The 27,117-nt window shown below is 55.8% G+C and overlaps 1 protein-coding gene across 9 annotated transcripts in view; it reads right to left on the reverse strand.

Moving 5' to 3' along the window:
• DAB2IP (DAB2 interacting protein) overlaps positions 1-27,117 on the reverse strand; it is a 165,077-nt gene that overhangs the window by 105,728 nt on the left and 32,232 nt on the right. For 4 of the 9 annotated variants that reach the window (XM_058672229.1, XM_058672225.1, XM_058672226.1 and 1 more), the window contains exon 1: positions 54-293. The exons of 4 other annotated variants lie outside the window; for them this stretch is intronic. In XM_058672229.1, coding sequence (XP_058528212.1) covers positions 54-177 — 124 coding nt within the window. In that variant the 5' untranslated portion in view covers positions 178-293. Of the gene's footprint in view, positions 1-53; positions 295-27,117 lie in introns of those variants that run through there. One more of the 9 variants, XM_058672228.1, reaches the window with a different exon arrangement.

The raw sequence follows: 27,117 nt of genomic DNA on the forward strand, positions 1-27,117 counted from the left end.
GGGGCCAGGGGCCAGGGCTCCTGGATTAGGGGTCGGGGCTGGGGGGTGCCTACCCCTGGCAGGCCGAGTCCGGCTGCGGGAGCGGCTTCTCTGTCTCTGCAGCCGGGGCCGCCTCAGCAGCCGGTAGTAGTACGAGGGCCTCCCGGTGCTCCTCCTGGCGCCGCCGCTTGCGGACATGCTGCCGCCCGCCGGGCACCGGGCCGGGCCTGGGCGCGCTCACATGGGCCCCATCGGCCGCTCCGGCCCGCCCGGGGGGCGCCCCTGCCTTCTCCCGCGCTCCGTTTGCTGGTTTGCTCGCTCTAGCAGCCTCCGAGGCCAGGGCTGCCCCACAAAGTGGTTCAAACTCCTCCTCCGCCTCCCCCGCCCCTCCCCAAGCCCAGCAGCCGGCCCTCGGCAGGGGCCTGGGACCGGGAGGCCGAGCTGGCACTGGCCAGAAAGTCAGTGCAGGAGAAATCCCGGCCTGGAGTCGTCAGGGCGAGGCGGTCCCAGGAGGGTCCTGCGTGCCTAGGCTTGAGGGCTCCACCCCACCTAGGGATGCTTAGGGTACCCTGGCCAGCAGCAAGAGCAGGCAGTGCACACCTGCCCTGTGTGTACTCTCCAGGTGGGTTAGGTGTACCCACGGCAGCCAGGTGGGCATGGCACAGAGGGGATGGACACCTAGGGAGTCTCATCATCTCAATTAGCGTTCAGGCCCAGGACACCCAAGGCTACTGGGTTGGAAAAGCTGTCCACCCGCACGCTGCTCTGGCCTAACCTGGGGAGGGCCTTCCCATGGGGTGCTGGCCCTTCCCTACCCCCTGTCCCCTCCAAACACACACAAACAGGGGTTCTATGCAATGAAAGGTCTGGGTATTTTCAAGCACACACTGGCTAGTTCATGAGCTTTGCCAAATCTAAATATTTTGCCTCTCTTCTTCGGGACCCTCATACACCACCACCGTGGACGCAACAGGAAGGGGTCTTGTCCTCCCACCAGGCTGGTACAGGGTAGAGCAACCTCCACCCGAGTGCAGGGACCAGCAATTGAGACTCGGAAAAGAGAGGGTGCCGCCTTACAATGCCAGCTCAAGAGTTTTCTCTGAGTCACTCCCTAGTTCAAGAGCTTTATATACTCCCCAAAGCACACGGGCAGCAAATCCAAGCATCCTTCCTTGGGGCTTGGTGGAGCTCTGGCTCTTCTGAGTGGCTCCCCACCCCCGACTTCTGCTTGCTAGATCTTCTCCCAGCAGACACAGCCCTCTCCCAGACTTCCTGCATTGGCCCTTTTAGGATCTGCTTCTTCTGGTACCTAGAAAACTAACACACCTGCTGCCTAAACCTTCTGCTACCCTCAACAGTTCAAGATCAGAAGAGGAGAGAGGCTGACCAGCCTCCGGCACAGGGCAAGTAGAAGCAGCTCATGGTCTTATCCTGGAGTTCGGGGCAGGGGTGGTGGGTCACCAGCAGATGCCAGAGGCAGCCTGAGTCTCTTCCTCCAGTCCAGTGGAAAAGGCAGCCGAGGTGCTTGGCAAGGGTGGGGCAGTGTGGGCAGGAATCCAGGCCGGGTTTTGTACCTCACAGGGGAAGCCCCCTCCAGGCTCCCTCCTCCAGGGCCCCCAGGTCAGGAGGAGCCAGGATCCCAGCTGGAAGCCAGGCGCCTTGCCCGGACCAGGGGGGAGGGGCAGGGTGCCGCTCAGAGTCCAGGGCTATCAACTCCCCTCTACCCCTCTGCCCAGAATACTGGCCAACTTCATGGGAAGATGGACACCTGTTCACCTCACTCTGGGCTCAACACTGCCCTGAATGTGGCCCTGCCCAGGTGGGAGCCTCTTTTAAAAACACACCTGTGGGAAGCAGGGCAGTCCCTGCGGAGGCTGTGGGCCTTGCCACAGGAGCTTCCACGGGGGCTGGGTACTGGAAGCCACCTACCCATACCTGGACACTTAGCAGAATGAAATCCCCACCTCCAGACCTCCCCTGCCCCACCACAGTGTCCTGGCTGCCGGATGTCCTGTTCCGGTGCCTGGGTGCCTGGGATCCCTCTGAGTCAATTTGTTTCCCAAAGCAGGAAATTGGAGTCACTCCTATGGGAGACTCAGTACTCACAGTGACCTATGGGGGAAGAGGTAAGTAAGTGGCCTGGGCCCAGGTCCCCCACAGGCAGCCTTAGGGGTGGGGGGGGACAGACCTTATCTGTAAGGAACTGGACTCTGCTTGGTTTTTGTGCCTGTTTCCCCAGTTCCATGGAGACACCATGGACCCCCATCTGCCAAGCTTTTGGAGGTGAAAGAGGGTGAGCCAGCCAACCGGAAGTGGCTTTCCCATCCCTGCCTTGAGGCAGGTCGGGCACTGCCCACTCCCAAGCTGAGCCTCTCTGCAAGGCGTCGTCCATAGCTGGACTGGGGACTAGTGTTGGAAGGGGTAGGGGAGCAAGGCAGGAGCTGAGCCCCTCCTCTTGGCGGGCGACCCCCCGGGTGGGCAGGCACACAAAGGCTGCCCCAGCTGAGCATCTGGAATCCATCCTGCCATGGAGCTGGCCCCTACCGCCTCGCCTCACTCTGAGGGGAGCAGCCAGCCGCCAGCCGGCCCTCCCTCCTTCAAAGGTCCTCCCTTCTGCCTCAGATGCCCAGGCTGGAGGAGGGGCGCTGGAGAACCCTGTACCAAGTAAACTCCCACTGCCTGGGGTGACAAATCTCCTCTCACACAGCCATCTATTGCTGACTGCCCCAGAGACAACCAAGTCCCCTGTCCTCCCTGATTGATTGGTGAACCCATGGAGCTAAAGGTCGGGTCTGGCTCTCCCATCCCCGTTGCCTCCAGAGGGCTCCCTCTCCGCCATGCGTGTGTGTGTGTCTGCGCGTGCACACACACACACACACACACACAGGCTAGCTCCCCACTCTCTCAGATGCTGCTCTGGGCTGGATTGGGGGCAGTTGGTCAAGGCTGCAGCTGGGTCAAGTGAACCCAGCTTGGCTTCTAGCACGATGTTTGGTTCATGGGTCTGGATGGGAATGCCAGGGCAATCCCAACCCCAACACCTTCACCCTGCCCCCAAAGGCTCCACTGCGGAAATCCTAGACCTGTGTCACCTCCCCTGCTGCTCTCTACCGCCTCTGGCTCAGGCTGCTGTCACCAAAGTCCCTCCTTCCACCCAGACCAGCACACCTGCCGCTCCTCCAGACGCTCTTCTCCCTGCTTCCGGTCCAGTTTAAAACAGAGGACTCTGGAGGCCACGCAGGAAGAACAGGGGAAGAGACCCAAAGAATTCAGTCTGGGCAGAAGGCGGCAAGCTCCAGGAATCCCAAAGATGCCCCACACACACACACTGCTGGGAAGGAAGTGGCAGGTAGCATTTCAGCTGAGCCGAAAGATCCTCAAAGAGCCCAAGACACTGTGGGCTCAGCCAGGTCAGGCAGGTCAGCGGGCGCGGGGCACAGAGAGGCCAGTCCAGGGCTAACACGGGTCTCCCTGGGGTGCCAAGTTTAGAGGAAGGAAGGGTCGAGGCAGATCGCCACAGTTACCTCTGGACAGACCTAGGTTGCCCATCACACTGGCGCAGTTCTTTCTCCAGCAGGAAGCCAGATCGCCCACTCATCCAGCGATGAGCACACAGCAGCAGCTCGGGCTGTCCATCATCCAGGGATGAGGCCAGGGAACAGGAGGGAACAGCAGCTACATACAACCAGGGCTCCTCAAGGAACCGAGCCACAGGAATCCCAGGCTGCCTCACCTGAAGGCTGCAAATTCAATCTCCCGGGTTTGTTTGTGGGTAGAGTCTGACTGGTCTGGGTCCCTCTGCACAGCATTCTATCCCCAGCATCTCATTTAACTGCAGGATAGCCCTGGAGGTAGCTGCTGACTACAGAAACTGCTGCAGGCACAGGGAGGGGACACACATTCCCCAAAGGTCTTAGAGACCGAAGGCCAGGGACTGGGAAGGGCAAAGGTCATATGGTTTGCAGAGATGGAGGAGGGGCAACTTTCTAGAACTTTCCTTAGGAGGCAACTCTGTCATGGGGCAGGAGGGGGTTGAGAGTCCTGACAGGGTTAACACTGGAACCCATGCCAAGCCCCACACAATAGTGTCTCCAGGAGGGCTCAGATCTGTGTGGTTTCCTGTCAGAACAAGGGTGGGTGACAGGGCCCCCGGCAGCTCAACACACATCCACCTCCTCGGCCAGTCTCAACCTCTGTGTGTCTGGATCCCTGGGTGGGGTAGGGGTGGGGGTGGGCGGGGAGTAGGAGGGTGGGGGCTGTCATGGGTAAGATGACAGTCCCTGGCCCAGGAAGCTGCCTGTCTGGCAGACGGGGTCAGCTTCCGGCCTTTAGCTTGTGTCTGGGATGGGGCCGGCCTGACCAGGAACAGGACCCTCCCTGGGGAGATGGGGAGGGCAGGCTCAGACAACCCCAAAGCCACCAACAAGTGTGATGCCACCCTTTGCAGAAGACAGCCAGGCCAGAGCCCAGGTCAAGTGGGGCTCCAGGTCACGCAAGCCAGGGGGATGCACTTCCAATGTCACCCACTTCCTGAGCCTCAGTTTCCCCACCTGAACTGCCAAGTCCGCCTATCTGAGATTTCATCAGGATCTTGACTTTGAAACCACCACCCTGCCATCCCCTGCCATCCTATGGGATCAATCAGTCATGAAATCAGCCCATCAATCATGAAATTACAGACATCAGAGCAAGTGACTGCCCCAGAAAGCTGGGCACAATGCTTTGCAGCCATCAAGGCCCCTGACCACTGGGGGCCCCCTCCCACCCCAGTAGGAGCAGTCCCACATCCCAAGATGGTGAAGCTGATGTCAAGGATCCTCAGCCAGGATTCCCCGGGGTTGGGGGGCACTCAGCTGAGCTGCTACATCCAACTGCCAGGCCACAGTGCCCGGCAAGGCAGCCTGACATACTCTACTGCTGGACACCCGGGGTTTCCGCCAAGCTCAGGACTCCACTGCCATGGCCCAGGCAAGGCTGCCCCCGCCCCCTGCTCCAGGCCCCAGCCCAGCCCCTCCTCCCCATGCCAGCCCACCAGCCAAGCGCGTCAGCCCAGATGGCCAGGCCTGGAGCGGCGCTCTTTCCACATCCCCTCTCCCTGTGCTGACCCAGAAACTCTGCCAAGCTCCAGGTGGGCCCCGGGGCCCCTGCTAGGCCCACGGCCTCTCCTCCTCCTCTCGGCCTATTGTGGAGCTGAGACCCAAGGTCTTGGAGCTTCTTCCACCCGGTCTCTCCCTGCAGCCACACCCCCCACCCCCCTGGGCAACCAGAGGGGCAGGCATATGGTCCCAGTAGGGGGTCAGAGTGTCCGTCCTGCCCAGACAGGCTGGCCTGGTCATCTGTGAGCCATGTCATGGCTGGCACTGACCTGGGTTTCTGGGGAGAAGGGCTGCGCTTAGCACCCACAGAGCGCACTGGGGGAGCACAGGTGACTGGCCCAGCAGGTGGCCCATAGGAAGCCCCTGCATGGGCAGGGAGCCACAGCGTGGGCCCTGAGTGGGGCCAGCATTCCTTATTGGGTGACCTCTCTGGGCTTCCACTCCTGGGGAATAGAACAGGCACCCCCACCTCACACAGGGTGAACGCAACCAGCACCTACCCATTCATGCTCTTTCTTTTCTCATCTCTCAGTAGGTTCCTGGAGAGGACAGCCCAGAGTAGACTGTGAGCAAGAGTGAGGGAGGATGGCGGCATTGGATAAAGTGGCTCAGACCATCTGACCTGGAGAACTGGGAGGAGGAAGGAGTCCTGGAAGACTGCCTGGAGGAGGAGCCACTGGCACTGAGTTGGAAGATCAAGGAGCTGACTGGATAGACAGGGGAGGAGCACAGTCTTGGAGAAAGACAGGAAGGGAACAAAGGTTTGGAGATAGGAAGCGGCAAAAGCTGCCCTGGGAAGCCAGGACAGAAGATGAGGTGGGGGCCTGGAGAGCAGGTGGTGAGAGAGAAACTAGGGGTTTAGGTGAAGGAATGAGGCCTGGGAAGCCCCTTCAGAAAGGGAGGAAGCAAAGGGCGAGAGCCTGGAATGGCACAGGATACCTGTGCCTGTGGCTTCCCTCTGCTCTGTGTGGCTGTGCCACCTTGAGTAAGTCACAACCCCTCTCTGATCCTCACTCTGAAGCTGGGAAAGAGGGGCTGGCTCTCTAAGGCAGGAGCAGGGCTGGGCAGAAGGCAGTGGACTGCACGGATAGCACTGGGAAACAGAGTCCAGGGTCCCACTCCCAGCATCTTTGAGTCTAGACTTTGGAGGACAGTGGAGGGGTGGACAAAAAAATATGCGTGCTCAAAAGAGCTTTCTGGCTGCTGCCTTGGGAGCTGGGCTCCTCTGAGCAACTTCATCCCGCTCTGTGCAGGCCAAGCATGCTCTCCCCACGGGACCTTAGCATCACCTGTGCCCCCACCACATTCCACTAACTCAGATCCTTTGACGGTTCATTTCCTCCCTGAAGCCTCCCCTGCCCCAACCCCAGTCCCGACCACACTAGGCTACTGCCCTGTTTTCTTTTCATCCGCCTTTATCCTATCTGATATCATCTTATTTGTGTATTCTGATGTTCTCCGATTGTCTGCCCCCTCAACTTCAGGAAGACAGGGGTCTTGCTAGGCTCAGCACACAAGAACGGAGCAGACCTATAGTACCATTCTTTGGCAAGAAGCATAGCTGGGGGAGTCAAGGACGAAGGTCTTTTGCACATGTGGCATGGGGAGGTGTGACAGGCCCGAGAGCCTGGGGGCACCGATTAGGGGAGTGATTGCTATGCAAGAGCTGGCATGGGCTTGGTGCTCAGTAAATAAATGAAAACTTCGGAGACAAACCAGTGCCTTGACTTTGCCATATGCCTTTGAAGAAGTGTCCTCCGGTTACCAGCCCCATCTTCTCTGGCCTGCGTGGTCTTTTCTAAGCCCCTCGGAGACCAATGGTTCAGAGCCTCTCTGTGCTAAATCCGGTACATAAGTGGGAGTGCAGCAGGTGTTAGAGGAGGGGCAAGCACGGGAGACCACAGCCTGACTTGGGAATCCCACTTGGCCGGCAGTCAAAGCCTGTCTAGGTGGGGGTTAAATGTAGTTGCTGCCCTGCTCACTCCTCAAGGCCCCATCAAGAGTGAGAAAGTCCAGGCCTGCCCCCATTCTGGGAGCAGTATTTGGTTGGCAACAAGCTACCAGGGCAGGGAGGAAGGACTGGGGCCCTACACTTTCTGCATTCTGCATCTGCTCAAACAGGAAGTAGCCGAAAGTTTGGGGGCCAAGGAAAACAAGTTCAAGGTCATCTCGCACACCAGCGGCTACCCAGTGTCTGGTCTGTCAGAGGGAGCACCTCTGTGGTTAATGATTAACGTGGCCAGGAGGGGGCGTGAAGGAATGGTCCAGGAGCAGGCAAAGGCCGAGAGGAGGCATGTCTCTGGGCACATGGCGTTCATTACCTACCCACCCATAGCCAGAACTCACACAAGACCCTGAGAGCTGTCATCATGCCAGGGCACAGGGTGCTAAGACCTCGCCCAGGGTCACCTGGGCACTCTGCCCTCCTTCAGCCCCCACAGCAGGTGACATCAGTACAGGCATGGAAAGGCAAAGCCCATCAGAGTCACATCCCTTATGCCGGGATGGCCAGAGTTCAGACATGAGGACTGACCCCACTGGGGCCCAGCCTCTTCTCTTCCTGTGTTGCCTCTGGAAAGTTAATTCCAGAACATTCTAGACCTACTCTCACTAACTTGAGGTACCTCAAGCCCTCCTGGTGCCACCCTCACACTCATCCCCTCACAGTGGTGCCCATGTACACAGGCTAATCTCTCCACCCAGCCCCAGACCCAACTCCCCCTCTTGGGGGCTCTGTACCCCAGCCACACCCAGGGCCTCACAGCTGCCCAGACACTGGCCAGGACCCTGGCTCTGAAGTGCCCCGCTGCCGAGTTGTGGAAACTTAGCACAAAGTCCTTCTTGCTTCAGGTGCCACTGTAAGGGTGGCCCAGGCAACTGGAGACTCTCTGGCCTGTGTCAGGGACAGGCTCCCTGTCTGCTGAGTGACGTGGGCATGCCTTCCTACCTGCTCAGCCCATTGCTCCTGGTGCAGAGAAGAGGATAGTCCAGGACCTCACTTGCCAAATGCTTCCATCCCCTGAGGTTCATGTCAAAATGAAGATATTCAGGGCCAACTGGAGGCCTCATGGGATAGAACGCCAAACTGATGCCAGGGATAGAGAACCCCAGGGTGCCCAGCCCAAGCCACAGACTTCCTCACACAGGATCACTGGGGCCAGGTAGCAGCCCTGACTGGCCCTGTCCATCCTGCCCTCTGATCTCCATACATCCCAGGCAGATGAAAATGCCTCATTTCTGCTCTGGGGAGCCGGGTGTGTCCCTCACAGGGTGGAGAGAGACACAGGCCCACCTGGAGCCATACTGCCAGTTTGGTGCTGTGCTGGTCACAACTGGCACCAGGAAGTTGGCAGATACTCAGCTGAGGACTTGGAGGCCCAGAAAGGGTGGCATCTTGTCCAAAGTTACCCCAGATGCACTCCCTCAACCCAACCCAACACAGTCTTCCTTTACCCCCACACCGGCCTGGCGTTAGGAGAGGGACCCTGGATGCTCCCCATTTGCCAAGTATAGATGTGGCTTACGGCAGAACCAGGATTCAAGCCCTAATGGTAACCCCAGGTTGCTGCAAAAGGTCTAGTGCACCTGTTCCCAGATAACTAAGCTGCAATTCCATTCCAACAGCCAAGACAACACAGCTGCTAGAGAAAGATGCAGTGAGAGGCCCGGCGTGGTAGCCCAACGGCTGAAGTCCTTGCCTTGTATGCAAAGGGATCCAATATGGGTGCCGGTTCTAATCCCGGTGGCCCCACTTCCTATCCAGCTCCCTGCTTGTGGCCTAGGAAAGCAGTTAAGGATGGCTCAAAGCCTTAGGACCCTGCACCCACATGGGAGACTGGGAAGAAGCTCCTGGCTCCAAGCTTCAGATTGGCTAAGCTCTGGTTGCTGTGACCACTTAGGGAGTGAATCAGTGGACAGAAGATCTTCCTCTCTGTCTCTCCTTCTCTCTGTATATCTGACTTTCCAACTTAAAAAAAAAAAAAAAAAAAAAAAAAAAAAGATGCAGTAAGGGAGAGCAGCCTGGCTTCTGGGGCTGGCCTGGGACAGTGGCCACCAGGCATTCCTTGGGCCAGCACCCCCTGCCTACCATCCTCTTCTCCAATCCCACTGCTTTCCCTCTTCTAGTCTTTGCTGGGACCCAGGACACGGGGTCAGCCCCTGGAGTCCCACTGCAAAATACATTTTTTTTAAGATTTATTTTTATTGGAAAGGCAGATATGCAGAGAGGAGAGACAGAGAGGAAGATCTTCCATCTGATGGTTCACTCCCCGAGTGGCCGCAACAGCTGGAGCTGAGCCAATCCGAAGCCAGGAGCCTCCTCCTGGTCTCCCTCGTGGGTACAGGGTCCCAAAGTCTTGGGCCGTGCTCGACTGCTTTCCCAGGCCACAGGCAGGGAGCTGGATAGGAAGCAGGGCTGCTGGGATTAGAACCGGCACCCATATGGGATTCCCCGCACATTCAAAGCGAGGACCTTAACCGCTATGCTATCGTGCCGGGCCCTACAAAATACATTCTTGCCAGGCCATGGCCGCAACAGCTTGCCCTGGGTGGTGGGTACTGGGGGAGGGGGATCGCCATCTCCAGCTCTGGGTATGCCCATTGCCCCCAACTGTCTCCCTTTGGCCAAGCCTTCCACCCATACCTCTCTTCCTAGCCCAAGAGGCTGGGCCTTCCTTCTGCAGCCCCATGCTCCTCTCCCTGCCTTCCTGGCTCCTGCAGCCTTCCTCCAGAGGCCTAGTGCTCTGTGCAGATGGACGAGGCTCTGGATGGTTCAGCTCACATCTGTCTCTCCTGGGCATGCCCAGAGGTCCTGTCTGCCTGGTGCTCCATCCTAATCCAGGGGATCTGGCCAGGCAGCAGCAGGAAGTGGGGGTGGGGACTGAGGGAAAGGCACTGCCCACACGCATGTGTGCTCCACTCCTCCCACCTGGCACACTCTAGCCTCCAGAGGCCGGGGTGGGGGACCTTCACCCCCTCCCAAACAAGGCCGGGTTCTGGTTCATCTCCCCCCACTCCTGTTTACAATTCATCCAGAAATTTGCCCATTTATCTTTCCCAGACCTGCTTTTCTACCCCTGGATAATCCATTCATCTCACTGCACCTGGCTCCCCAGGGTTGAAGGCTAGGCTCCATACTGGAAGCCGACCCCCGAGGCCACATGCAATTCCATGGGCTCATCTCAAACACAAACCTCCAGCAGGTCCGAACCCAACTCCTCTCCCCGTCTCCTCTCCTTATCCTCCCTGGGCAAAGGTGGGCTAAGACATCTGTGTGCCTGCTCCATCCGGGCTGTAGACTGGTTCCCCAGCCATGATCCTCATCCGCCCTTCCTACTCCTGTCCAAAGTAGCAACTTAGCAGGTGCAGAACAGAGGCTGGCTCGAGGCACCTGTGAAGTCCCAGGGCAGCCAGCACAGACTTTGAGGATATCTTGCACCAGACACTGCACCCAGTGCTTGTCCCATTGCATCCTATCCGTGACCCTTAAGACGCCAGTTACTTCTGTGCCCATTTTACAGATGGAAAGATTGAGCCCCGGAGGGAAATAACTTCCCTAGGGCCTTATAGGAAGCAGAGGGCAGCTCTGTTCCCAGAGCCCGGGGTGGAGATGGGCCTGGAAGCCATAGGGTGTTTGCAGCTTTCAGCAGAGTCACCTAGTCAGAAACAGCCTAGGGAGCTCAGGGCTTGGGGCTGACATCTTGGGTGGTACAGTCCCACCCCGGGGAGTGTAGCCCCTCTGCCTGCCTGCCTTCATGCACAGGAGGGCTACAGGGATTCCCCGGGATGATCAGCGGGTGACAATGGCCTCTCCTCAGACCACAGCTGCTTACCTCCCTCAGGCAGCAGGCCCCACCCACCCAGCCTGTCCAGTCTGGGAGGAGGCCGGATGCCCTCCTGGCCCCTGTGTGCCCTGCTGGGGCCTCATCCCAGACACCAGCCCTATTTCCCTCCCTCCTGTTCTTGCAAGTTTTTGCTTCCACTTGGCAGTTTCCGTGGCAACCAGCCTCTCCCTTTGAGTGTCCTTTTCTCAGTCATTTTGCTGGCTTATGCTAGAGGGAGATTAAAAGCTGCTGGGGCAGGCAGTCTGGCCAGGAGAAAGAGAGAAAGACAGGGCTGGGGCAGTCGCCCTCCCCCAAGATCCCTCTGATTAGTCCCACATCAGGGACTCCCCCAAACGCACCTCTCCTGCACACAGTGGCTGCTGGGCCCACATGGCATGCCCACGGCTGGGGGTGCCAGGCTTGGCAAGCTGCTGACCTCTTGGGTGGCCCACTCCCCAGCATCCCTCCATCACAAGGGCCAGGCACACAACTGTTCCCCACCTCCAACCCCAGCGCTGAACCAGTGGCCAAAGACCTCAGGCTGCAGATACGCCTCTGCCACCAGCTAGCAGCCAGCCCTCTCCAGAATCGGTCCCAGTTCTGCACACTCATGGTGGTGGAGCGAGGACAGAACTCACTTCCTCCCAAGCTGCTGCAGCCTGAAGGGAGTGTGTGGGCCTGAAAGGGCTGAGGGAATTAGGGAAGCGCCATGCAGAGCCCAGGACGACTTGGCACCTGAGTGAATGCCACGCGAGCCACAGCCTGAGGGCCTTCTTGACCCAAGCTCTCCCTCCTCACTCGCTCACTCCCTTTCCACCTGCTGATTTGCCACAACATTGGCCGTCTGTGTGCAGCCAGCTCCAACTTCACGCCTGACCTTCTACCAGCTTCCCCTACATGCACACGCACACACATGTGTGTGCACATGTACACACAGAGCCATGGGCACACAGGGCACCACAGCTGGGCTACTGCCTGATGTTGGCTCTTGGGGTGAGACCCAGGGCAACAGGGAGCAGCACTGGGGTGGGGATGATGAGGGAGGGGGTGTACCAGCTCCCTTTCAGTCCACCTAGGGCCGGGGGAAGGGTCACAGGCTGTCTTTCTCACTTGCCCTGTTTGCTTTTCCTGGGATAGGACCACTTCCTCCTTAAGGGGTCCAGGTGCCAGCCCCAGAGAAGTCTCCCCTCGAGAGGTCAGGGGCTCCCCTTTCTCTTCCGTGCTCACAGCAAACTCCACCCCCACCTGCTGCCCAACCTCAGCCTCGCCTGTCACCTCTTCCCATCTGTTCCCCAGGCTGCACCTGCCCAGGCTTGTGCTATGAGCAAGCCGGCTGCCACACACAGGGGGCCACGTGGGATCAAGGTGGTGCAGGGTGGGGCTTCTGCACACATTTGAGAAGCATTGTACTGCCCTGCCCACCTCCCTCCAAAGACCAGCAGAATCAGGGACTTCAGCAGGCTGAGAGAAATAAGCAAGAACTCAGTGTGGAGGGGATTGGGGAAGAAAAGCAGGGCCAGCTGTGGCCAGCTGTGACTAGCCAGGACTGCCTCCCACCCCTTCCTTCCATTCCTGCAGGACGCTGTCATCGTTGCGAAGCCCAGGGCCTGGGTACAAGGGGTGGGGGGTCCTGACAGTGCACGTCCTCTCATGAGCTTGAAGTGGACCATGTGTGGGTCCCAGAGGGCTCTGACATGGTGCCTGTCCTCAGAGAGCCATCTGCCCTGCTCCCACGGGGACTCTTAAAGGATCAAGCTTGAGGAAGCGTAAAGGGCCGACAGAGCAGGGGGGAGACCCAGGAAGGCTTCCAAGTGAAGTCAGCTTTGGAGCCAAGGCTTTCAATAGGATGCCACCGTGCAGAAGGTTTCAGCCCATAGGGAGCTGGACTGGGGTCCCCTTAGCCTAGAGAGATGATGTATCTCCCAAAACATTCTAGCAAAGAAGCACTTTGCAGCTGGGCTCCTGAGGCCAGAGCCCAAGGCGGTATCTGTCTCTGGTCACTGTTGTCACGGGGCAGTGGCTCAGGGTGCCAAAGGGGACAGAATCTGCCAGGTCTTCAAATCCCAAAGAAAAGAAGTCTCCTCGAGTTCCCTGAGCCGTTCATTCCAGGATCTCACCACCAGCCCCAGCTCCAACCCCGGTGAGCCAGGAAGTTCTTCTACTATCTAACCTACATCTCTCTTGCTGAACCGGATACCCTGTTGTTTTGTGGCATAACAAGACCCAGGAGCTGAACTGCCTGGCTGGGCACCCTGTCTGCAGCACAGGTGGCAATGAGGGAGGCTGGGGCCAGCAATGTGCAACCCACCCCCAACCCTGTAGAGCGAGGACAAGAGGATAAGGCGCTCTTTGTGTCTTTGTGTGCAGGATTAATTTATGGAGGTGGGGGGCGGAGGGGATGCGGGAGTGTCCTCTCGCGGGGCCCGGAGGCTTCCCTGACCCAATTTAGAAGCAGAGTTTATTGTGCTGCTCCTGTGGAACCTTCCAGAGGAAGAAGCCTGTTACCAGCGCACACATCCTGGGGTTTAACAGTGCCCAATCTGAGAATGATTTTTTAAAGAAGATTAACCTCCACCCCCAACGCTTCCATGTGCTCTTATGAAAACACAGTGAGCCTATTCACCCCTGTGCTGGGCCACTCACTCAGCAGTTAAAGCTGGGATCCCTGGACTTGGGTTGGGGAAGCTGGGGGTAAACATGGGAAGCTGTCCCAGCAGGTGTAGGTCCCTGCACGACCCTGACCTTGTGAAGTCCCATGTTCAGAGCTTCTTCGCTACTCATAGCCATCCTGCCTAGCACAGCGTGTCTGCTAGGAACCAGGCCTGGGTAATCAGAATGGGGGCTTGGTCCTGTCTCAACTCCGTGTGGCTCACCATGCCTCTCCAACTCAGATACGGCTAGGTGTGTTGGGCTGAGATGGACTGTTGACTGACATTTTGCAGATACAGGCACATGGGGTGGAGGAGGACCAGGAGGGAGGAGAGGAGGGAGAGGGGATGTTCCCGCCCCTGGCCCTCTGGGGCCTCAGCTGCCTAGGGATGCAGACCTCGGTGTAGCTTTGAAAGCTCACTCGTGGCCTTTCCCCTCCGCACACCCCCTGCCCTGCAGCCGGCCCCAGGCCTGTGCGTGTGTTTTATTGTGGTAATAAATGCCCACAGCTGCAGACTGCGGATACGCACATCCTTCTCAACACATCATCATCATCGCTCATGCTCAAAGCATCCTTGGCGGTCAGAGACTGCTGTCATCAGGTATTTCAGACAGGGAATCGCACCCAAGACCACACAGCAAGCAAGCAGCTAGCAGAGCCAGGATTCAAACCCAGGCCCGGAGCCTGAGATCAGAGCCTTCTGCGCCCTCCACACCTCGTTTCACGGCTGGAACAGCCACCTCCCCTGCCCCATCAAGGGCCCTCCATCTGGGCCGTAGCCACTTAAGGTAGTCGATGTTGTGGCACAGCAGTTTATGCCACTATGATACCAGCAACCCACAGGAGAGTGCTGGTTTGAGACCAGCTTGCAATCCAGCTCCCTGCTCTTGCTTCTAGGAAAGCAGCTGAAGGTGACTTCAGATTTGGGCCCCTGTCATCCACATAGTTCATTTCTGAATTTCAAATAAGAACAGAAAATCACTAAAAAATAAAAATTACCTGCCCTGCTGGTCCCTAGCCACCCTCCCCCAAACCCACTCCTCTCACAGTCCTTCCTCCAGCAGCCACAGAGCTGGTCCTTCAGCCCAAACCTGCCTCGCTGCACACCTGGCTCCTTGGCAAGTCTGCCTCACATTCCGGGCTGCCATTCCCTTCCACCTACCGCCCGTGGCTGCTCCCCCGTTTCCGGTCTCATGTTTTGCTCACATTCGTTTCTCTGCCTGGCCAGGCCTCTTCAAAATGCTCAAGGCCCCAGTCTGAAGGCACTCAGCACTCAGCTACCTGCGGTGGAAACAATTTCCCATTCCTTGCATTCCCAACCACACAGGGTGCTGCCGTGCCCACCCCCTGGAGCTCCTGGAGCAGGACAGGGGGGCTGGTCTCTCACGAGGAGGCCAGCACAGAGCTGAGGACCCAGAGTGACACGCTCTGCCCGTTCCTGGCTCACTGCATGCTCCGGTCCCCCTCAGCATGTAGTGGCCACAGCTACCTACAGTGCCCAGCCTGTGACAGGCCCTCCCTGGCCACCATGGCACGTTAGTCTCTGAGTAAGCCTAAGGAACCCTTCTCTTCTGAGAAAGCTGCTTTTAAATGTGTAAAGCCAGCACTGAGGGCCCGGCCTAGCAGCTAAATCCTCGCCTTGCATGTGCCAGGATCCCATATTGGCACCAGTTTGTGTCCCAGCGGCACTACTCATCCAACTCCCTGCTTGTGGCCTGGGAAAGTAGTCAAGGATGGCCCAAAGCCTTGGGACCCTGCACCCACGTGGAAGACCTGGAAGAAGCTCCTGGCTCCTGGCTTCAGATCAGCTCAGCTCCGGCTATTGCAGCCACTTGGGGAGTGCACCAGATCTTTCTCTTTCTTCTCCATAAATCTGACTTTCAAAAATGAATAAACAACATAAATATTGAAAAAATAAAAAGCACTGAGCATTATGAGGGAAGTCAATTATGTTGAAAAATGGTTATCAAGATACTTTTAAAATGCTGTGACATAATGTCTGTTTTTTAATGCCATCAAAGCAAGATGCTGTCCTTGTAAACGCTGTCATTTTGAAATACAATGATCCAAAGCATCATTTCAAGATGTCCACAACAATGGCAATAGGATTCGAGCATTTCTGTGATTTCTATGATTTCTGCAAAATCACAGACCAGCTAAAGCCACGAGGATACATTGCCTACATTTGTAAGGGAAGGAGTGGCCATGTGTCATTGTAAGTAGAGGTTAGTGAAAAGAAAGGTCAGTGGGTTTTTTTCTTTTTTGTTCTTCCTATTCCAGTACATGAGCATTCTGGACAGTCCAAGAACTCCTGGCTAGGGGTCAGGGCAGTAGTATATAAAACTAATCCTCCACCTGCAGTGCTGACATCCCATATAGCCTCTGGCTGGAGTTCCGGCTGCTGCTCTCCCAATCTAGTTCCCGCTTGTGGTCTGAGAAAGCAGCAGAGGATGGTCCATGTCCTCGGGCCACCACATCCATGTGGGAGAACTGGAAGAAACCCCTGGCTCCTGGCTTTGGATCAGTTTGGTTCCATTATGGTCATGTGGGAAGTGATGGCAAATCTTTCTGTAAATCTGCCTTTCCAATAAAAGATAAGTAACTAAATTTAAGAAAGAAAGAAAGAAAGAGAGAGAGAGAGGGAGGGAGGGAGGGAGGGAAAGAAAGAGAAAAGAACTCTTGGCCAAGGAGCTAGAATTGTGGCTTAGGTGGTTAAACCACTGCCTATAGTACGAGCATCGCAGAGGGGTGCAGGTTCAAGTCCTGGCTGCTCCACTTTCTATCCAGCTCCCTGCCAATACACCTGAAAAAAGCAGAAGACAGGTCCACTGTGTGGGCCCCTGCCATCCACATAGGAGACCGGGATAGAGTTCCAGGCCTTGATTTCCACCTGGCCTGGCCTCATCACGGCAGTTGGAAAGTGAGACAATAAATGGAAGATCTCTCAATCCTTCTTTTTTTCTCTCTCTTTCTCTCTCTTCCTCCCTCCTTCCCTATAATCTGCCTTTCAAATCAATCAATAAATCTTTAAACTATGCATATTTAAAAAGCAGTAACAGGGTCCGGCGTGGTAGTCTAGTGGTTAAAGTCCTTGCCTCAAACACACCAGGATCCCATACGGGCATCAGTTCTAATCCTGGCAGCCCTGCTTCCCATCCAGCTCTCTGCTTGTGGCCTGGGAAAGCAGTTGAGGACGGCCCAAGGCCTTGTAGACCTGGAAGAAGCTCCAGGCTGCGTAGGAGACCTGGAAGAAGCTCCAGGCTCCAGGCTCCAGGTTCCTGGCTTCAAATTAGCACAGCTCCAGACCGTTGCAACCACTTGGGGAGTGAATCAATGGATGGAAGATCTTCCTCTCTCTCTTCCTTTCTGTATATCTGACTTTCTAGTAAAAATAAAATAAATCTTTAAAAAAGCATCAGTTCTATGTATAATAATAAACATTAGATCATTGAAATTAGATTTATGAGAAAATCACAAAAAGAAGAAAAAACCCTGGCCCAGGGGTCCGGGCATGTGGTTAAGACTCCCCATGGGTCACATACATCCTCACCTGAGTGCGTGGGTTCAAGTCCTAGCTTGGCTTCAGATGCCTGCTTCCTGCAAATGCATATCCTGGGCGACAGTAAGTGATGACTGAGATGCTTGGGCCCGCCACCCACGTGGGAGACCTGCATGGAGTTCCTGGCTCCTGGCTTTGGCCTGGCCCAGCCCTGGCTGTTGCAGGCATTTGGGGAGTGAAGCAGCAGATGAGACATCTTCGTGTTTTTGCCAGACCCTATGGCCAACATGAGCCACCACTCAGGCCCAGCAACTAGGTGGCACTCAGGGTCCCACACAGCAGCTGCTGACCACCATGCTAGGGGAAGCACAAGTAGCCTATGCCTACCCCGAGAGGGCATGCTGTTGGTATGGCATTTGACAAAAACAGTAGGTGGGTCTCTAACTGGCAGAGCTGGCAACTGTTGGAGCCCGGCACTGAGCACGCTAAGTCCAGCTCGAGATCACACCATCAGAAGCTGTCTGGACCCCAGGGGCCATCCTACAAGCCTGAGTGGCCAGAAAACATCTTTTTTTTCTCTTTTTAAAAGATGTATTTATCTGTTGGGCCTGGCACAATAACCTAGCAACTAAAGTCCTTGCCTTGCATGCACCAGGATCCTATAAGGGCACCAGTTCTTTTTTTTTTTTTTTTAAGACTTATTTATTTTATTACAAAGTCAGATACACAGAGAGGAGGAGAGACAGAGAGGAAGATCTTCCATCCGATGATTCGCTCCCCAAGTGAGCCACAACGGCCGTTGCTGTGCCGATCCGAAGCCGGCAACCAGGAACCTCTTCCGGGTCTCCCACACGGGTGCAGGGTCCCAAAGCTTTGGGCCATCCTTGACTGCTTTCCCAGGCCACAAGCAGGGAGCTAGATGGGAAGTGGAGCTGCTGGGATTAGAACCAGCGCCCATATGGAATCCCGGGGCGTTCAAGGCGAGGACTTTAGCCACTAGGCCACGCCGCCGGGCCCATGGGCACCCGTTCTAATCCCGGCAGCTCCACTTCCAGTCCAGCTCCCTGTTTGTAGCCTGGGAAAGCAATTGAAGACTGCCCAATGCCTTGGGACCCTGCACCTGCGTGGGAGACCTGGAAGAGGCTCCTGGCTCCTGGCTTCAGATCAGCGAAGCTCTGGCCATTGTAGTCACTTGGGGAGTGAATCAACGGGCAGATCTTCCTCTCTGTTCTCTGTATATCTGACTTTCCAATAAAAATAGGATAAATCTTTTAAAAATGTGCTTATCTGAAAGGTAGAGTTACGGAAAAAGACACCCATCTAGCATTTGCTGGTTCATACTCCAGATGGTTACATCAGCCAAAATCTGCATCTGGTGCTCCCACATGAATACAAGGACCTAAGGACTTGGACCATCCTCTACTGCTTTTCCAGGTGCATTAGTAAGGAGCTAGATCAGAAGTGGAGCAGCCAGGACTTGAACTGGTGCCAACATGGGATGCAAGTGTTGCAGGCAGTTTAACCCGTTGCACCACAGCAATAACCCCCAGAGATCATCTCTGAAGGAGGTATGCAGGCTACTCCATGCCCCTCCCATGCCTGCCCAGGGCTCCCTCACAGCCCATAGACTCTATCTTTTGGTCTCTAAACTTCCTGGCCCCAATCCTGCCTCCTCCAGGAAGCCTTCTCTGACTGCCCACCCTCTGCACAATCAAAAGTCTTCCTAACCCTCAGCAGAGGCCGTCAGGCACAGCCACTGGCACTGCCTGAGGCTTTGCCCTGTCACCCCCACCACATACCTCTGGTCAGACTCCAGATCGAAGGGGGTTTTCTCAATCCTAGAGAAAGATCTTGCCAGCACAGGAACGAGTGAGCCCAGGACTCAGTCCACCAAGAAGCATGACCTAACCGCACTGGGGCAGGAGAGTCAGCCTCAGGATTGCGGGCACGGGAGCCACTGTCTGACCCATTCACCCAGGACAGTGGAGGGAACGAAGAACGAACAGCAACTGCTTGACCCCCAGCAACAGCTGCTTTCCTAACGAACCTGCTTCCTCCCAGCAGAGGGACGCTGGCACAGAGCCCTGTGCTATGCACAATGGCTGTGTCTAGGACAATCACGGAGCGGGAGCGCTCAACCCTCCCCGCTCCCCCCGCTTCGGCAGAGAGCTCCATGCAGCACAGAGAGAAAACAAGGTGAAGCTGCACATCCAATCTAAAAAGACAGTTCCACAATGTCTTACTGAATGAAGCATTTTGCAAATGGAGCAATGGGTTTTGGACATATTCTTAAGGAGAATCATAAATATTCCATGGATATCTACATGTTGTGTGAAAGTACTAGATAGCACAAGGAAAACACCTTCTAAACATCTCCTTGCCACAGGCTGGGTTCTGCTCCCCTGGCCCACCCAAACTACCCTGCCTTGGAGACCCAGGAAGAACACGATCCACCAGACCTCACAGGGGCATAAACAGTGCTGCCCCTGGAAGAGCCAGCAGGCATTGCGTACCCTGAGTGACAATCTATAAATGCCCATGAGTGTAAGATTTGCTTGATTTACTTGAAATACATAGTGACAATGAAGAGACAGAGAGAGATGTTCCACCCACTGGTTCACCGCCCAAATGGCCACCGTGGTCAAGGCAAAGCCAGGAACCAGGAATTCTATTGAGATCTGCCTTGCCAGGGCCCTAAGCACTTGAGGCATCTTTTGGTGCTTTCCCAGGCTCATGAGCAGGGAGCTGGATGAAAAGTGGAGCAACCAGGACCCAAACCAGAATTCATATGGGTTGCTGGTGTTGCAAACAATGGCTTATCCAACTGCACCACAACCCTGACCCCATCTTACAGCAAAGGAAGCACAGGGAGGTGAAGGTATTTGCCTCAAGTAGCTGCAGAGCCAACGCTGATGCCCCGAAAATACAAGGGGACTTGGAAAAGTCCACAGAAAATGCATATCATATTCTGGAGGAACTGTGGTGAGGTCAGAATTTCTCTGCATCAAAATCATCTTAGTTGGCCTTTACAACCTTTGAGGAACCTGAGTAGGTATTGGGAGGTAGGCAGGGGTACAAGGACAATTAGAGCCAAAGGGAGAGCAGGATGAGGACTGGGCTTCTGTTTGTTTTCTTGCCTTCTTGCCTGCCCCAGCTCCTAAGCTGCCGGTTGCTGAGGCCACCAGAGGCTGGGGCTTGGGCTGAGCCTAGCCTGCCACGCTCTCTGGGAGGACCAGCATGTTGTGTGGTTTCTCATTTCCAACAGGAATTCCTGGCTACATGGAGAACCCAGGAGAGTCCGTTGCTCACATCCGGCAGCTGCTCCTCAAAGCAGCCCCTACTCCCAGTCCACCCGGGCATACTTCCTGGGGCTTGTACACCCCTGGGGTGGCCTGCCAGACCAGCCTCTCTGTCCCTGCCCTTCCCAGCATGTGCTGGCATTCACCTTTTTGGTTCCTGAGCTTCTGAGCGGTGGTCTGGTGAATGTAGGGATGTGGGCCCCGGGAGATGACATCGCACACGAGGGCAGGCAGCATTGGAATTCACGGCCAGACGAGAGGCCCCAAGAGATGTCCAGATGGTGCTTTGGGGCTCTTAGAAAGCTGTGAGTGTGTTCAGAAGGACATCCATGGGCTTGCATACCATGAACAAGGTCTGGCCCTGGGAGGGGACTGGCCTGGCCAGCCCCAGAATGTGACCAAGATCTTTGGGACATGCACCAGCCTCAGAGGGACGAGGGCTTCTTACATGGGCCCATGGGGTGATGGGTGCTGGAAAGGAAGGAACTCCAAGAGGACAACATGATGGGAACACGGCATCCAAGAAATGACCTCTCTGGGGGCCTCATCCCATACTCCCTAAGCAGGAGCCAGCCTGAAACCCAGCACCTGCCCCAGAGAGAGAAGGCACGGGAGACTCACCTGCAGAAGCACCCACTTCCCAGGGCAGGCGTCTCACCTGTGTTTTAATTTCTAGAAAATGTTCACCTGAAGGTTGTTATATATATATAAACAAACTTGTTTTAAAAGTCAATAATTTCAAAAATCATTTTGGGGAACAGTTTTAGGTCCACAGGAAAACTGAGCTAAGAGTCCAGGGAGTCCCTGTCTGACTCCCGGCCACCCATGCCTGCAGGCGCAGTCTGCCAGTAATTGGCATCCTGTACCACAGTCTGTTCACAGAACCGCCAGGGAGGGCGTGGCCACACAGCAGGTGAAGCCACTCGGGACACCCGCATCCCCTGTCAGAGTGCCTAGGTGGACTCCCAGCCACTTGGCACTTCCTCTGCAGGGTCCGGGAGGCAGTGGATGAAGGCCCAGATATCTGGGCCCCTGCTGTCCATGTGGGAAACCTGGATGGAGTTACTGGCTCCTGGCTCTGGAGCTGCGGGAATGCAGAGATGTGGGAAGTCAACCAGTGGATGGAAGATATCTCTCTGTGTCTCTGTGTCCTTGTCATGCTGTCTTTCAAATGAACAAATCTTTAAAAATAAAAGTAAGAGCTGATGTTGCAGCGTAACACCTGTGATACTAGTATGCCTATGGACACTATTTCAAGTCCCAGCTTCTCCACTTCCTATCCAGCTCCCTGCTAATATACCTGCAAAAGCAGCAGAAAATGATTGAAGTCCTTGGGCCCCTGCACCCATGTAGGAAACCCAGATGGAGCTCCTGGCTTCAGCCTGGCCCAGGCCTGGCTGTTGTGACCATTTGGTGAATGAATTGGTAGATGAAAGGTCTCTTCCTCTCTCTCTTTCAATGTAACTCTGCCTTTCAGATACAGAAATAAAGCCTCAAAAATAAACAAAAACTCCAGCCCGACACGGTAGCCTAGCAGCTCAAGTCCTCGTCTTGCATACACTGGGATCCCATATGGGAGCCAGTTCTAATCCCAGTCACCCCGCTTCCCATCCAGCTCCCTGTTTGTGGCCTAGAAAAGAAGTCGAGGATGGCCCAAAGCCTTGGGACGCTGCACCCGCGTGAGAGACTGGGAAGAAGCTCCAGACTCCTGGTTTCAGATTGGCCCAGCTCCAGCTGTTGTGGCCGCTTGGGGAGTGAATCAACGGATAGATCTTCCTCTCTGTCTCTCCTCCTCTCTGTACATCTGACTCCAATAAAAATAAAAATAACTCTTTATTTTTTTTCTCTTTAGGGTCTCCCATGCGGGTGCAGGGTCCCAAGGCTTTGGGCCATCCTTGACTGCTTTCCCCAGAGCACAAGCAGGGACCTGGGCGGAAAGTGGAGCAGCCTGGATTAGAACTGGCTCCCATATGGAATTTCGGCGCATGCAAGGTTGGGATTCAGCCACTGAGCCATCACACTGGGCCCTGTTGTTGTTGCTTTTAATGATGATTTTTTTTTTTTTTTAGAGACATACAGGAATCTTCCATCTACTGGTTTACTGCCCAAATGTTTACAATAGCCAGGAGCAGGGAACACATCCCCAGTCACCTATATGGTGACAGCAACCCACGGACCAGAGCCATCGTCTCCTGCCCCCAAGCACACACATACCAGCAGGAAGCTCGAATTGGAGTCAGAGCTGGGACTCAAACCCAGGCATCCTGATGCAGGGCACAAACGTCACAAGCAGCATCTCAACTGTTATGCCAAATGCCAGCCCTGATAGTAGGTATTTTCACCTTCCCATTTTACACATGAATAAACTGAGGCCAGAGGAGTAGGCTGACTCATCCACAGACCATCTGGTTTGGCACACTCGGTGATCGCTCCAGCCTTCCTCCCAGGTGGCCGCCTTCCTCCTCCTTACAAACCTTCCTGGCTTTTGGGAAGTGGGCCTGGTCCGAGGGACACCCGTAATGTCGGCTCCAGCCTCTGAGGCTACAACACAGAGTGGGGATGCCCAGAGCCTGACTGGAACAGCTGCTGCAAGGAGGCGGTGACCGCTGAGTCAGGGCCAACAGGGAAACAGGTGGGGAGTGGGCTGGTTGGACCAGGGATGAATCGCAAGCACCTGCAATCCAGACTGAACCAACCGGGCTTGGCCCGAGGCAGGTGGGAAAAGAGACAGATGGTCTCACTGGAGGGAGGGATAATGTGTTGACATGGAGGGAAAAGGAAAGATAAACATGAAATCACAAACCTTAGCACCTAACAGTTGCACGTCTGTCCTGGACCTGGAGGGCATCACATGACCAGTGCAGGACTCTGCCATGCTGTGTCTGAGCAAGGACCCTGGCTTGGCAATCTAGAGCTGACCATGCTCACGTGGAACATGAGGCTGAGAAGAGGAGCTGGCCACTCACTCAGCAAGGATGGCACTGAGCAGACAGGCCTCCAAGTGGGGTGCAGCCCGCCTGCCTCCCTGGGCACCTCCCACACACCCCCAAGCAGCCACACTCTCGTTGTCAGGGATGTCTGAACCCTGGACACCTCTCTAAGCCTGTGTGCATCACACAGCACCTGCACATGCACTGCCTTGCTCCCGGGGGAATGGATGACAGCCCCAGGGGTGGGGGACAGTCCCCTCCTGGTTTCCCTGCACTCTCTTGGTTTTAAAACTGAAGGAGCACGCCCTGGGAACCCCCAGCAGGCTGGGCAAAAGGAGACAGCGGCCACTGTAGCTGGTTCCCCTAGCAATGGGTCTGGCCTCACTTGAGGCCACATCATATACTCATTCATCACAACAAAAAGGAGAGGTAGGCCCAGCTTCCTGCTGATGCGCCCGGAAGGCAGCTGGTGACACCCAAGCATGGAGTCCCTGTCACCCACATAGGACACTTGGATCAAGTTTCTGACTCCCGGCTTTCGCTTGGCCCAGCCTCTGCTGCTGAAAGCATTTGGGGAGTGAACCATCAGATAGAAGAGCTCTGTCAGTCTGCCTTTCAAGTAAATCAACAAAAATCAGCCCCCATGCCCCCACAACCAAAAACCCTCTGCTTTTAAGGTTCACAGAATAGGTGCCCTGCTACCTCAGTCGGTAGAGCATGAGACTCTTAAAGTTCACAGAAAATGGAATTAAGCAATAAAATTTCTTTTGGTGTCAAAAAAAAAAAAAAAAAGACCTGTGACATCCACACCCAATTTGTCCATGATTCACAGGTTCCGTGAATTTTTCTGAAGACCCTCTCATACATGAAAGCTAAAACTGAACCATGCTCTAAATGACAGAGGTGGCCCTGGTTGGGGGAGTTACTGTGCATGTGGTGGTCAGGTGACTGTCCCAGCGTGGGGCAGTATGTAAGGAGTGAGTGGACATGGCCATGCCATGGAGGAGATGGGTTTGAGCAGACAGAAACCTGCTCACCCACCCAGTGCAAGATGCAGAATGGTGACTTAGACACCCAGAAAATACCATTGCCCTGTCACCCCTTAGCATCAGCCTTGCCCCTCCCCAACCCGTGCCATATACCTGTCACTTTGCTAGCCAAACCTGTCCCAAGCCAGCCGGGAAATAATCCCTGCCAAGTGGTCAAGCACCCATCGGGTCCCTTCCCTGCTGGGGGCAGGAGGTGAGGGTGACATTTCTCAGTGGTAACAACTGACGTCTTTCATTCTTGACTTGCTCACTTGGGTTTGGCTTCGCCCACACTGTTGCTCAACCCTCCCCAGCAGCCACAGCCCTGACAGGGAGCTGGGGAAACACCAGCCTTCCGGGTCAGGAGTTGCAAAAAGCAGGGCTCAGCCCCATGCCAGGCTCCGGGGACCCCTGTCCTGGCTCCCAGAGTCCAGATCCCCCTTGGCTGATGCCCCCCCACACCTGTCCCAGCTACAAACCGCCTGGGGACCACAGACAGAGCACCCCTGGAAAGGCAGAGGGGCGGGGGTGGCAGGGCCAGTCTGGTGGGAGGCAGGGGCTGGGGACACATTACCATTCTGGGCCAGAAGGCAGGGACAAGTAGGAGGCTGGGAGTGGGGGCTTCAGCTGGCTGAGCTTCCCAGCAGGTGCAGAGGGAGGAGCTGGGACCAGAGGTTCCTATCGGAGTCTGGAGGAGCCTGGGCACCAAGCTACGCACGTCCACGGGAACAATGAGTCCCTCAAGATCTTTGAACTGGAAGCGACCCATCAGGTAAAAGGTTAGAAAAGTCTTGGGGGCAGTATTAGGACAGGAACTAGATTAGGGTGCAGATGTCACCCAGGGGACTGCCCATCTTGCATGTTGGAGGCAGGAAGGACACGAAGGAGTTTCCCCCAACCCCGTGGCTAAGATTCCCGGGCCCCAGGCTGGGCAATGCGGTCTTTACCCAAAAGAGGGAACTTGGGGGTAGCAGGAGGGCAGAAGTGGCTCCTCATCAGGAGAAAAGCAGCCTATGTGGGACCCAAGTGTGTGTCTGGGGGAGATCAGGTCCTCCACCTGAGACCCTCAGAGTAGGCCTTAAGAGAAGACCATGAGACTGGGCACAGCCCAGGCTCACAGGAGCAGTGGACACCCTGGGCTCCACCTAGGCTCCCAGCTGACAAGGCATCTGGGGCAGGCAGGGAGGCAGCTGGAGGCCGCTGGAGGCCGCTGAGGCCTCACCCTGGGAAGGAGGCTGGCACCAATGTCGTCATCTCAGAGTTCCTGACTGCCCCTCTCTCACATCTCACGGGTGCCTCCAAGAACGGGGGCTCGGGCCAATCAGTGCTGCTATTATTACTTTTTCTTTTGCTGAGCCAGGCTCAAGTCAGGAGTCAGGAACTTCATCTGGTCTCCCATGTGGGTGACAGGATCTCAAGCACTTGGGCCATCTTCCACTGCTTTTCTCAGGTCATTAGCAGAGAACTGGATCAGAAGTGGAATAGCTGGGTCTCAAATCAGCACCTTTATGGAATGCTGGCGCTGTAGGCAGAGGTTTAACCTACTATGCCACAACGCCAGCCCCTGTGATCCCATCTTACAGATGAGAAACCCAGGTAGCAGCAGCTCAGCCAAGCATAACCCTGAACCCAGGGGGGGAACTACAGAATCCACACTCCCCTTTAATCCTTACGTGGGGGGTGGGGCAAGAGGCACTGCTGACCTGTTGGTGGTCAGCATTTTCAGTGGGAAGGAGTCCCTAGGAGCCCAAAGGTGACCAGGAGGTGGCAGCCCACTGTACTTCCAGCCGGGAGGGGCAGGAGCCCAGGGCAGCCTGGCCCAGGCCTCCTGCAGCTACCCCCAGCAGCTGGCCCGGGAAGCGGGAGGAGGCACAAAAAGGCTGCAGCAGGGGTCAGAGACGGGAAGGACCTGCAGTTCTTGTCCTGCCTTCAGGATCCAGACTTGGAAAACAATGCCTGCTTAAAAGCCATGGCTAGAACGTCCGGCTGTTGCTAAGTTTAGCACACCAGGGTGGGGTAGGGACAATGACGTGCGATGTGCAAACCCTGACTTCCTCCACCAGCCAGAGCAGAGGTAGTTTCCAGGAGTTCCTAAACTCATTGCCAAGGTAATAGGACCATCTACCCAAGTGAAAGGATATCTTGAAGTCTTCCCCAATCCCACCTAGAGGTAAAAGCCCAAGACCCGTTGCCTTCTCAAAGACTCCCCCTCTTTCAGAAGCTGGGCATCATGACGGGTAGTAAGGAAACATCTCAATCTGCACTAGCACAGAGCCTGGCACAACTAGGCACCTGACGTGTGTTGGTTCCATCAGCCCAGGCGGGGGCCATGCTGTTCCTCGCAATTCCCCAAGGCCTGGAAACGCCGGGAGCCACACCTTCCCACGGTCTTCCTCGACCACATGCCTTCACTTAGCCATCACCTGCTGGTTCTGCAGGATGGCACCACCTCAGTTCAGATGGGGCCTGGACACATGTGCACCTTGCCCTTGAAGGTTGGAAAATGCTTTCAACATTACTGGGGTGGGGGATGTAGGGTGGGGGCAATGCAGCTGTTTTCAACCTTCAAAAGCTGAATACCAGAACTCAGACTACAGCCCATCCCCTCCCGTGGCCAGCAGACCAGGACAACCTGGCATTAAGCAGCTCTGGTCTCTTTCCTACCAGGGCCAAGCTGTAGCCTCAGCATCCTCCTCCATGTGCAGGGACCTCTGCATTTAGTGTGCAGCATGGAGTGTGCTCACTGCCTGAAGACACGGACAGCAGACATCTCATCTACCAAAATCCCTCAAATGCCACTGCCATGTGTGATGT

This window comes from Ochotona princeps, chromosome 14, assembly GCF_030435755.1.
Source record: "Ochotona princeps isolate mOchPri1 chromosome 14, mOchPri1.hap1, whole genome shotgun sequence".
NCBI classification, from domain to species: Eukaryota; Metazoa; Chordata; class Mammalia; order Lagomorpha; family Ochotonidae; genus Ochotona; species Ochotona princeps.